General features: G+C 39.6%; 1 protein-coding gene across 1 annotated transcript in view; it reads right to left on the bottom strand.

The window, feature by feature from the left end:
• The window catches only part of LOC138633114 (metabotropic glutamate receptor 8-like), a 159,802-nt gene that overhangs the window by 34,468 nt on the left and 111,770 nt on the right, over positions 1 to 13,564 (bottom strand). Inside the window, exon 6 of the mRNA XM_069719154.1 lies at positions 7,685 to 7,885. Coding sequence (XP_069575255.1) covers positions 7,685 to 7,885 — 201 coding nt within the window. The remainder of the gene's footprint in view (positions 1 to 7,684; positions 7,886 to 13,564) is intronic.

Below are 13,564 nucleotides of genomic sequence, written 5' to 3'. Positions count from 1 at the left end.
GGCTAACAAGTAAAACAGTGAATGTATTTTGTGTTTCATTCTGTATTTGTGTGAACAGAAAGCAAAAATTCTAAACTGAATAATGCAATGATCACCTTAATTTGACTTAATAACCTGCTTTAGTTTTCATATTTATTTGAAATATAGTAAAACAGTCAACAGTGTTTCCACCTATCTCCATAGAGATGCCTGTGAAGACTTTCATGACTTTCTGTCTGTTTGTGAAAAATGCATAAAATATATGTATCTCCATGCTTGACATGACAAATTACACACATGGTGTGTTAAGCACCATACTTGCAATTCACTCAGTTTCTTGTAGTGCAACAATAAATAACTTGAATGATGTATTGTGCTGTAATTGACTTCACAGTCACACAATAACACCTGTATCTTGGATCTGCTGGTTCTTGCTCCCTTCATAACCTCAACGGTTGCCATCTGGGCAAAGTAGCAGACCGCAAACCTATTTTCAAACTGTTAAAAATGAAAGCAGCAGCTGTTGTGGTGAACACTTCACTATTCAAATGCAAGTTGTACACGTCTACACAAAATGTATGGATGTGTATTTACTGTGGGCATGAAACAGAGAGCATGAAATTACAAAATTAAAATGAACCAACAGATCCAGCATGAATTTATAAAAAGTCACAGAATCACAAAGGTTTCTTTAGGATGTTACGGCATTCCTCCTGAAAGTTGTTGATATGTTTTAGTTAGTTGACCAACAGGCTAGCATGGATGGAAGAAGGTCAATACAGTCTTAATCTAAATCTGTACACTGTGCTGAAATGGTGTACATTCCCAAATGAATTTGTTTCCTTAATGGACACGGGTTACACAGCCCATTAACAGGTGGTCTGTTGCCATTAAAAACCAACACTCCTGCGTGGATGTTTCATATTGAAAGCACTTCAGAAGTTCAAAGAGAATAATCCTCCCCGTTCCTGGCAGGCTTTTACTGTGAACAAATTTAACAGAGGGCTGAGTATCTTCACAGCGTTAAAAAAAAAAAAAAAAAAAAAAAATGTCAGTAAAAATGTACAGTAGATTGGAATAAACAAGAAAACAAGATCAATAATGTTGTGGCTAAAAAGAGAAAGTGTTTTCAGCAGAGTAGTGAGACATGAATGTTTCATTGATGTAATCGATGCTGGGGGAATGTATTTTACTGAATTTATCAAACAAATTAAAATGGCAAAAGATCAGAAAATGGGGAGAAATATACAAATTAAACTAAATAAATTCATTAAAATGTTAAGGCCTGTCTCTAATTTAAACGTGTTTAAAATAAGACTGGTTCTTTCTTTAGTTGTTCATTAATGTTTCAAGTAATATTTAAGAATTTTTCATATAAAAGTTTGAATGAAAGTGAACAAAATATGCAAAATATATTGAAAACCTGTTTTCCTGTTAAGTGAACTTACCTATCGTGTCTTCTAAAAAAAAATATTGACACAAATGGTAAAAGAAAGTGTAAAGAGTAATTCAAAGTGAAATCCATTAAATCCAAGTTAACTGGTGGTTCATTGAGATTTTTTGTTTTCTCTTACTGTTCCTTTCAGTGTGTCCTTAGTCCTTTTTTATTTCATCACTCTGAGATCTATGAGGGAGTTAGTTGGGGTATGATAGAATTGTGTATTTGAAAAGAAAAGCACTAGTAACCTTCAGCTCCAGCCTCCAGAGTGATGAAGCGGAAGAGTGCATCTGGAATGTGTGTTTTAATTGTCTGCTTTAAATAAAATAAATTCTCCTCACTGAGTAATAAAAAGGAAGCCAACCTTGGCCATAAACTCCAACGCTCCGAAGTGAGAGAGGCAAAACTAAGCTCTGCCAAAGCTTTCATGAAACCTACAGATGGTTGTTATCCAACCAGAGAGAAAATGTTCATCTCACATGTTTGAACGAGAAGGGACAGGACACAAGCAGAAGGGAGTGAAAACCAAATGAATCATAAATGAACCTTTTCACTGCTGCTACTAATGCATCATATGAACACATGTGGAATTCCTATAGGCAATATTATATTTAGGGGGACCAATCTTATAATATTACATTTGAAATTGAAACTCATCCCAGACCATCTCAGTTGGGTTTAGGTCAAGTGATCATGAAGACCAGGTCATCTGGTGCAGCACTGCATCACTCCTCTTCAAACAGCCCCTATAGGCCTGGGACACACTGGATGTGAGGCGTGTGTGTTACCTGGTGCTGCGTGAGATGCGTGACTCGTGCGTGATTTCATGTACAATATGATCACAGCAAAAAACCCGTGTAGGCCCTAATTATATCATGACGACACTTTACCAGGTGAAGGGTGGGGTTTTCCCTGCTGCTCTCCCTTTCTCCCTCCAGTGTCGGTGTGAGTGCCTGGGTGTGTCTGTGTGTCTCGCTATGAACGAGGGTAAACAAAAACCACGTGCCTGCATTTTGGTGACAACTGATTGCTTGTCGGACCACAAAAATCCAATACTGATGTCGATTATCGAGGAGAAACTCATTGATTCGGTGGCGGGACCTGGTAAGCACCGCAGCTGAAACGCAGCTGGTGTGGACACACATACACACAACCAAGCCGCAGCTGTGCAGCACGTGATAGGTAACGCGCACACCCCGCAGGCCGTGTCCCAGGCCTGAGAGAGCAACAGGTGTGTTTCGGCTCATTGTCTTGTTGAAAAATCAAACAATGTTCCCACAAAGGACGAACCAGATGTGATGTCGTGTCACTGCAGAATGTGTGGTAGCCATGCTGGTAAAGTGTAGCCTTGCATTATTATTAATCTTGGGAGAACAATGTTATTATTATGGATACAAATGATAGGCAGAGATAAGACACACTGCTATACGCCACAATTATCTTTTAACACCATCATTCACCAGACAATCCACTGTTTCCCCGAAAGGATGAAAACCAAAACGGAAAACAGTCCCTCATATTTTATGTGTCATGCATGTAGAGGTGTAAAATTAACATCTAAGAAATCATAAAGATGAGTGTGAGATTTGTTATTCTGCAGCTGCGTGTAAAGTTTTTGTAATTATCCAAAACAGACAGCTCATCAGACTGCAGCGGCTCCAACTGAGCTGAGAATAAAGAATCTGGAAAAAGAATGAAAGCCAGCAGCCACATTGAGTGTTCAATAATGAGCATGAGTATTCCCTGATGACGGCATCAGCATCGGCACTTCCTGCTGACAAAGGCCCCCACCCGCTGTGGAGTCAATCATGATAGGCGGACCTCGGACTGTGAAGATGAGGAAGAAAAGAAAATGAAACAAAAGATGGACAGGAGGAATGAATGAAAGGTTAATGAGGAAGTGATGAGTCGTCCTTGTTGGTTGTTCGTTAGATGGAGGAAAAACAGCAGCTGGACACATCAAAATTTGGAGGAAAAAAAAACAGGTATGAAGGATGACTAACAGTGGTTTTTAACATCTTTTTTTTTCCATATTCACTGTCCCTTTTTTCAATGTTATTAATTGATCAAATTTTACTCTCAATGAGCTGGTAAAAACGTGTGGAAATTAAATCACACATCTCAAAAAAGTGTAGGAGGGATATTAGACAGCATTTGTACCTGGATTGAAGACTGAGAGGTAAATAGTAAGCACTTACAGTGCATCCGGAAAGTATTCACAGCGCTTCACTTTTTCCACATTTTGTTATGTTACAGCTTTATTCCAAAATGGATTAAATTCATTTTTTTCCTCAAAATTCTACACGCAATATCCCATAATGACAAAGTGAAAATAGTTTGTTTAAAATTTTTGCAAATCTATTAAAAATAAAGAACGAAAATATAACACGTACATAAGTATTCACAGCCTTTGCTCAATACTTTGTTGAAGCACCTTTGGCAGCAATTACAGCCTCAAGTCTTTTTGAGTATGATGCTACAAGCTTAGCACCTATTCTTGGGCAGTTTCTCCCATTCTTCTTTGCAGGACCTCTCAAGCTCCATCAGGTTGGATGGGGAGCGTCGGTGCGCAGCCATTTTCAGATCTCTCCAGAGATGTTCAATCGGGTTCAAGTCTGGGCTCTGCCTGGGCCTCTCAAAGACATTCACAGAGTTGTCCTGAAGCCATTCCTTTGTTATCTTGGCTGTGTGCTTCGGGTCGTTGTCCTGTTGGAAGATGAACCTTCACTAGATGATGGAGGTCACTGTGCTCATTGGGACCTTCAATGCTGCAGACATTTTTCTGTACCCTTCCCCAGACCTGTGCCTCGATACAATCCTGTCTCGGAGGTCTACAGACAATTCCTTGGACTTCATGGCTTGGTTTGTGCTCTGACATGCACTGTCAACTGTGGGACCTTATATAGACGGTGTGTGTCTTTCCAAATCATGTCCAATCAACTGAATTTACCAGGTGGACTACAATCAAGTTGTAGAAACATCTGAAGGATGATCAGTGGAAACAGGATGCACCTGAGCTCAATTTTGAGTGTAATGACAAAGGCTGTGAATACTTATGTACATGTGATTTTTTTTTCATTTTTGATTTTTAATAGATTTGCAAAAATTCCCCCCAAAATTATTTCACATTGTCATTATGGGGTATTGTGTGTAGAATTTTGAGGGAAAACATGAATTTAATCCATTTTGGAATAAGGCTGTAATATAACAAAATGTGGAAAAAGTGAAGCGCTGTGAATACTTTCCGGATGCACTGTATGTAGCACTTTACCACCTTAGCGGTCTCAAAGCACTTAAAACTGTTTCCCATTCGCACACGAATGGAGCTGCCGTGCAAGGTGCTGGCTTGCCATCAGGAGCAATTCGTCGGTTAATGTCTTGCCTGAGGACATCTTGGCATGTGAACGGGAGGAACCGGGTATCAAACCATCAATCTTTCAGTTGAGACCTAGAGGTTTCAAACAAATTTCATCTACACTTTAAGACCTTCAGAGAGCTTCATGAGACTAATTCTAGGTTCCAAATGACATACTTCCCATAGTATACTAATAGTGCTAATAGGACACTTTACACAAAGGGACCATGTGCAGTGCAGGAATTTTGACATAGTAGTGTTGTTTCAAATCGCACACTGCTGTTCTGCACTTACAGGAAAACCTCTGCATGCGAACACATCACCCAGCAAAATATCTGCAGCTTTAAATATGTTACCTGTATGTTGAGCCCTCTGTTTAAAACACAGTAAACACAATGCATCTTCTGTCCACCAGCAATAGCAGTGGAAACGAAACACTTTTGTGTGGTGTTCAGGAACAGCTGCAGCTTCTTTATGTCGGTGGCCCCGACCCCTTCCTCTACGTAGCCAAGATGCCGACCGTTTAGGGTGGAAAGTGTCCAGAGTTTCACACTTCTTTTTTGGACCGTTTTCAGTGCATCATCCTGGTACTTGCAGTGTACTGATGTTTCTGTACTTGACAGTGTGAACGCACTTATGTACTCAACATAGTGAGTGTTAGCACACAAGTATACCATTTGGAACACAGCCTGTTTTGGCCACACAAAATACAATTTTGGATTAGCATAGCAGTTCTGAACTTCTTGTGTTCGTGCTTAGTTTAAGTTGAAAGCTAAACTCATCCATGTAAAGACTGGTTCGATTTGAAAGTTGGACAATGAAATGTATCTACTCATCCCCTTAAAAACCTGATGCTGACCTCTTTGTTTGGACTTGCAAGGCTACTTGATGAACTACTTTCACCGGCAAGGTAAGTGGAGGCATGTTAGTCAATCACAATCAAGCGGCAACCAACTGTGATGTTGCCAGTTGGTTTGTGAACTGTTTTGAAGCCCTGTGTTTGGCCGCCGCCGTGTTGTTTTTTTTGGAGCAAGAAGTAACCACATTTGGACAAATTGTGGAGGAGAGAGCAGTGGGTCTGATGCACTCTGATTTTAAAACCTGAGGACACTACACCCGCCCACCCAGATCAGAAGCCTGACTGCACCGCAGGCCTGTCAATCAAAACAAATACGCCCCCAAATACAGTGCTTTTGAAGCCTAATATCGAATTAATTATGGGATTATTTTCAGATTCACCCAACACACTGATTAGAAAGAGTGAATGACACCATAATGACCGGAGGAAATCATGTATTGAGTTGGTGTTTAATGAGAGATGTTTAATATGAAGTCTATGGAAGCAGTGACTTCTTGGAGCCAACCCCTAGCAGCCTTCGCGGTATTGCAGTTTAAAGTACTTCCACAATGACTTCACTTTTCAGACCTGGAAGCTACGTCTACTTTTATATGCAGTCTGTGGTCACAATATGTTCATCTAGCTGAGCAGACAAAAAAACTAACACAGCTGACCTAGAAAACCCCAGTGTGACGACTATGACTGCAAAACATGTTGAGAATAAAAGTTTACAGAAAACTTTTTACCAAACATCAATAAGCTTCATGTTATAAAATCATTTATTAATTTCTTATTAAGTTAGCAGAGGCCATCTTTATTTCAGGTGAGATGTGACGTCTTCAATACTGCCTTCAATTCCAATCCAAAAACAGATCAGATGTGAATAAATGAATGAATGTTTCATAAACTTCTTCGGTGATATTATTTTTTTTAACATGTTTTTATTGCCTGACTGAGGACATCTGCATGATCAAAGTTGAAAAAGGGGAAACTCTGAGGTGCACATGCTTCATGTGAGACCAAACAAATCTGAAACACCAAGTTCAGCTACTGTACTAATTGTATTGTGCAAGCTTCCATCTGTTGATGAGTGACTCATTGGCTCCTGGGAACCCTTAACCAATAACTTCCTTTCAAAACACACAATCAAATAACAAATGTATCTATAAATATCTTTTTGTTTTTTATTTTAATTTTTTTACCCTTTTACTGCTTTCTTGCATTTGCAAAGCACTGTGACATTTGCTCTGTGAAATACTTACTGATTTACATGTCCAATGAGGGCAATTCAGCAAGAACAGAACCTTTAACAAAGAACCTCCACATTCAGATTTCCTGGCTTCTTGTGCTGCAGCCGACCTGTGTGTTTACTGTAGATGTGTCCCTAGCAACCACTGCATTGTCAGAGCGCAACAATAATTCCCTGCAAGAATGGGAGTATGGGCATGCACTTAGGTGCACATTCATTGTTGTGACCTTGAAATGAACTGAAGAGAACTGAAGTCTTGGAGTTGTGGTAATTTTAACAGTGGAATGTTGATGCAGATGGAGTGCTGACACTGTGATCGGCCCTGTCTGCTGGTGTGTGCTGTGTCAGTCACTTGTCCACCCAGGTTGCTTTAGTATATGTCAGGGGAGTTGATTGCATATACCTTATCTGGAGCACCTGAGCTCAGAGGCTCAACAGGATATTAAAAAAAAAGTCCCAGCGTGGCTCTCTGTCATCCCTGCCAGTGCCTGCACCTTCTTGGTTTTGTTTAGATTTAGTTTTTTTTTTTTTACTCCACAACACTTTATCCACAGGAACACAACTGATGTCACCTACTAACACACGCCGCAACCAAAAGCTTCCGTGCTGCTACTCTTCTGTACTACGATAAACAGCATGTACTTATTGGCATTTTGTGTCCTTACCCATTTTTGTCATGGCCTAATGGCTGGACTGTGGCTGGCTCATCTATTTTTTTATGTTCCTATTTGTGTTGCACACATCTAGTTAAAACATTTGTCGATTTTCTATTTCTCTGCCATTTGGCTACGAGTTTATGTGTTTTCACATAGCAGAAGTTCTTACCGTTGAAGTTGACAGCACGGATATGGGCCAGCAGCTCCTTGCCGTCAATGTTGGCCATGCGTGGGCACAGGCCGGGGTATCCGGCGCAGAGCTCGCGGTGCATGTGGTGCAGAGCGTGGGCCATGGCGTAAACAGCATCCATCACAAACTGCACCTTCCCCTCCTGCTCATAGGTGGAGTCACGGCCAACTTTCTCCAAACCTAGAACAGAAAGAGGATTTATCACTCAAATGGTCAAAGACGTCCACCATGGGAGATCACAGGTTCATTCAACCACCGTTCAACAAGTAGAAGATCCACCATGAACCTTCTCAAAATTATCATCTGCTGTTTCCAAAAACCTGAAGGAAATCTCAATTTTAACTTTAAAAGACAGAACAAATACAAAAATCTGAACATCTACAGTTCAGTGTCAACTGGGCAACCCGATCTCCTGAAGAAGATGATGTGATGTGATTTAAAATGAACGGAACAGCTTCGGAGTCTGTGGTGACTTTTGGATGGTTGCAACAGTCATCAGTAAACTCATAGGTTCCGTTTTTTAAAGAATGAATACTTTCTGTTCCTGAAGTTTATATTCAAAGGTAAATGGGACATGGAATTTACAATGATGACCACATTTGCAATTTCTTTTTAAAAAGGAACACATCTTGTAATTATTCAAACGTTCTTTCAATCTTGATTGCAATAACAAGAAACTTAAGAAATATTAGAAATGATCATCTATAAGCTCTGCTGAGGCAACAATGAAAGATAAGACTAAGCATTTAGACAGTAAAGCAAAACCAATGAGACCAGTTAAACTAACTATTTAAACTTAAATATTTCTGTGAGCCTCTTTCCGCCTTTTTGTGTACTTTTCTCTTCCCCTCCAAAGGTTGCCAAGCTCGTCCTTGCCGCCAGGCAAAAAGTAACTCACAAAAGGTTATGGGAATGTTAAATGAGACACGTTTCCTATAACAAACCCATTAACATAAAAAAAAATGCACTTGTCATCATCTCATTAGCTGTGATTAAATAACCGAGTGGAGAAGACATCGTCATCTTTTATTTGAAACTTTCGCACAGTCCTTCCTAAAATGTTCACTGAGTGATTAGAGTTATTAGAGCCATGGAGCGCTGCGATCATGCCGCCGGCTGGAAAACTGAAATGAAAGAGAGGAGGTGGAAACTAACTGCTGGACTAGACCCTCCATCAACAGACAAGACTTCTCTGAATTAATAGGAGCTTAGAAATGAAATCCAATTTAATTCTAATAGCAAGCAGGCAGCAGAAGATCTGTCCGAGGGGAGACATTTGCTTGAGCAGTAAAGACTGATTACACGTCTGTATGGCAGTAATGAATGAGCTTCGACCGGCGAGCGGAGAGCACAGGATGTCAAATAACTGAGGCAGACAGGAGATGTACAGCCGAGTGCTGATGATTGCCGCTCGCTGCAGATGATGAGGGTGTTTTTAATATTTAAAGAATACATATGTTTGATCCTGTAAATTGAAATGATGTCTGAATGGAGCGTTTTGAATTTACAAAAAGGTTCTTGACGTCCAATCTCACTCAGCCTCAGAGTGATTGGAAGAAGGTCATTGGTGAATACTTAAATCAGTTGGATTATGCTATGTATGCTGTAATTGTCATTTTTCTTCTTTTAATGAGCATGTTTTTGGGAGCATGTGGGGGATTTGTAGCTACATTTAACATTTATGTCTGTTGAAGATGTAACTTATTCAATCAATCAATATTTAAACATGTGACAATAAGAGAGACATTGCTCATAGTGATGACATGATCAGCTGACTATGCATCTCTACTCAAAACTGCATCTTGGTTGTGGAAACACATGTAAATAAACTAAGTTTCTGTTCCCTGATAAAACATTTCTGAGTTGGAAAAGCACCTATTGTTAAAACAATCAAGACTGTTCATCCAGCGGTGCCCTGGTAGCCTTCTAGTTTAGATGCATACTGCATAAAAACACTCTTCTCTAATTTCAGTGTGGGACCTTTGCTGCAAACGCTGCTATGTTTGACTGTCAAATATATATATATATATATTTTTTTTTAAGTATGGTAAATCCACTGTTGATTATAAATGTCCAAAGTAATTCCATGATAGCCATTAGATATGTTTGGTTTTGGACCGAGGATAGCTCTAAAGGGGAGGTCTTGGGGTCGACCTGCAGCTGTTGAGATATGAGACATAAGACATGTTGAGTGACTGACACTGATAATCCTGCAGAGCAAGAAGGTAAGTGGAAAGTGTGGAATCTGCTTCAAGACAGCTGCTTCATTTGCAGAAAATTCCAGTTATTTAACAGCCTCTCCCTCTAAAGATGTTATCGGGCTAAAATAAATGGATTATGAATTAATCATCATCTCCAGAAACTTCATGAATGAACATTATTTTCAGAGCGGGAGGTGAGCGGTGTGTTAGGCCAGGTGGTGACTGGCCACTCTGCCATTTGCCTCCTTATTTACTAAATTAGCCTTATTGACCAATGATGATGACGATGATGATGATGATGATGATGATGATGATGATGATGATGATGATGATGCTGCTGATGCTGATGCTGCTGATGGTGTCGATGGCGAAGCTAACTGACCGATGAGAGGCGGCAGCTAGACAGACAGCTTCATCACAGCTGTTGGCATTTCAATTACACATCACTTAGAGGGTAAATTTAATTCCTTCTCAACACGATGGAGGTGTTCGTGCCCCCCACCCCACACCCACCCTAACCTCCCACTCGCAGGCATCCTTCTGTTTCAATTAGATTTGGAAATTAGATAAACAGCAAACTAATTACAGAGGTTAGGGGAATGGGAGTTCAGGGGAAACGCGGCGAGCTGGGGGCGTCTCGCACGCCTTAATATATTTACATTAACAGAGTTATTTTCGTTGGCTTTGTTGTTTATCAGGCAGAGTCAGTCTCAGCGAGATTTATCAGCAGAGGATTAATAATGTTTGCTCACAATGCTGATTTTGACTATGAGTAATAAAAATATGACAGACACGTCTGAGAGCTGCTCAAACATTCATGAATTTGCCCTGCCTCCACGTCAGCACTGAAGACTTCTTTACTTTATTATAAAACCATGTCATTCATTTTCTGCTTATCTCTGTTTTTTTTTAAGTGATTTGCATGAAACAGAACGAACGGCATGTCATACAGAAACAAAATAAAATGGAATCACAGCATGAACAGAAAGTTACTTAAATCTTAACAGTCATTCAAATGTCCATCAACATGGAATATTTCCCCTGTCTGTGACATTTCAGGTTTATTATTCATAATATTTCCTGTTTATTTAAAGGTTTCTACCCAACGCAATAAAATACACAAAAATAGAAAAAGGTGAAAAAAGTTTGAATCAGAAGAAGTGAGTCTCGAGCCTCATAATAGTGCAGGCTACTATTATATTATGTTAATAATTCAACAGATAAAGGGCAGTGTTTATCCGACGGGCTTGCTCTTTCTATCTGTGTGTGTTGCTCTGAACGGGGTAGACAAAAATCACATTAACTGCTTTTTGGTTGCACTTCTTCAATGAAGTGCAGATTCAAGGCCAAAAATATTCCAGTTCAAGACCAGTCAACACTGTTGGTTAATCCAAAACCGAACCATAAATAACAAGTCAAAACCAAAACGTCTTATTACAAGTAAAGGCCAACATTTCAAAACAAGTAAAGCCTGGGAAAGCCTGGTCGTCTCAGGATATTTGTTCATTTGTTCGTTCATTTTGTTGTCCATGTTAACAGGTTACGGCAGCCACGTCCTGCCTCGCTGCTACGACGTCTTCTCTAGCGTGTCAGCATCTTGTGTCTATTATTTACATATGTTGTCAGGAAAAATATACGGTTAAATAAAATGTCATTGCATGTATGTTTTATAATAATAGCAGAAACTTAGTGCAGGCTACTATTATATTATGTTAATAATTCAACAGATAAAGGGCAGTGTTTATCCGACGGGCTTGCTCTTTCTATCTGTGTGTGTTGCTCTGAACGAGGGTAGACAAAAATCACATTAACTGCTTTTTGGTTGCACTTCTTCAATCATTGGACCTCAAACATTCAATTACTAGCCATTATTTCATGGAAACTCAGTATGAAAAAAAAAGAAAAGGGCAGGAAACACTGCGAGCTCCAAGCAGTACAGCGAGGCAGCCGTCAAGTCCCAGGTGTCACAACACCAACATTTCCCAAGACAAGACCAACAACTTGACACAAGAAGTCAAGACTGAGTCCAGAGTCTAAGTCAAGAGCGACAAGTTCCAAATCAAGACAATTATGTCAAGTCAAATCAGGTCTATTAAAGAATGGGTTTCCGTGTGAAAGGCTTTAGTGTTTCAGCTTAATGAACAGATCTCATTATTGAGACTGAACAAAAACGCTGGGTGCTTCCAATGACACATTTTTAGGGGTTGAAGGTCTAAAGAGAAAGATTATTTTCTGTTGGCCAAAAAAAATACATGATAAATATTTTTTTTTTTATAAAACAGCCGCTGTGCTTTGTGGCTTCTCATCCCTTCATAATAATGTCAGAGCGAGAAGATGAAAGCTGCTCACAGTTACAAAAAACATTCCTGAGAGCGGCTAAACTCTAAACAGCTGCTCGATCTCCGATATGGAGGCAGCTTTGTCCCCTCAGAGATCATTGCTGCTTACAAACAGAAGAAAGAAAGACACTCAACCTTTGTCTGCATCACGTCTTCATCTGCCGATGTTCCTGGCATAACAAACTGCAGGACAAGCACACAGAACGCACGCACAAGGAAACACAAGTTTCAAATGCAATTCTGGCTCTCCTATCTGCTAACACATTGTTAAACAAAGCAGGAGCATAGAATTAAGTCTGTTTTCTGGTGGAACTGTGTTTGTTGAGTCTCTAGGTGGGAAGTTGGAAAACAAGGTATCCACTAAATAACAGAAACTCGTCCTCCTCTCCTTACTGACAAGAGAACTGTGACACAGTAAAACACCCTCATCCTGTTTCATTAAAGAACGACTGAAATCTTCATTACAGCCCCACAAAAAAACGGATCCATCTCCATGACATCATCTAGTGGTTTGTGAACTGCTGTTTTGAAGCATTAAGTCCGGGATTTGGGGTGAGACACGCAATGTAACTTAGTGTTATGTATTCTTTTTGTTGAATAAAACTCTTAACGTGAGTTCACTTTATAGTGTTCACACTCCGCAAACAGCAAGGACAGGAAATATATAATTTAGACTCTAAACGTAAACTTCTATGTTATTGTTGGGTTATTCTTTTCCGTTTGTCACTTTCTTTTCTGACCTTCAGCCAATCTTCCTCCCTCCTTCTTACATGACTCACTCAGCACTCATGTTGGTGGTGAAGTTTCCAGTTCAGCCATCATGTCCGCTGTGGTCATCTTTCTTTTTGATTGGTTTTTGGTTATTAATGGCTGTGAAATGACTTAATTCCACCTCCCACTGCTGCAGAGTGTGTCATATGTGTCTTTGCTTTTGCACTGGGGTGTCTGTTCACACATTCTTTCTTGGGGACGTGTGATGGCATCTCTCGGCTGGCACGTTTACCATTAAAGAAAAAAAAAAAGATGATTCTGTGACCGAAACAATAATAACAGGTTTGGTGAATTATTATCATTATTATTTTGTATTATTATCATTATCATTACCATTATCATTTGCTTGGGGAAAAAACAAATCTTTTTTTTCTTTTTCTACAAATAGTTTAGGTTTGAATGTCATTTCTATATTATATTAGTGACAGGAAATAAAAGTATGAGAAATGAGGTCTGTATATCCTGTAGTAAGTTTTAAGTTAGATTACAGTTTCTAATGAACTCCAGTCATCTTGATTTACACGGAGAACATTTGGTGATGCTGAGTA

Source organism: Brachyistius frenatus, unplaced genomic scaffold (genome assembly GCF_029030835.1).
Source record: "Brachyistius frenatus isolate BFR_SWC_R1_liver_20210118 unplaced genomic scaffold, ASM2903083v1 Contig_208, whole genome shotgun sequence".
Classification (NCBI taxonomy): domain Eukaryota; kingdom Metazoa; phylum Chordata; class Actinopteri; family Embiotocidae; genus Brachyistius; species Brachyistius frenatus.
The sequence above is the reverse complement of the archived record's forward strand: the minus strand, read 5'-3'. Positions and strand labels throughout refer to the sequence as shown.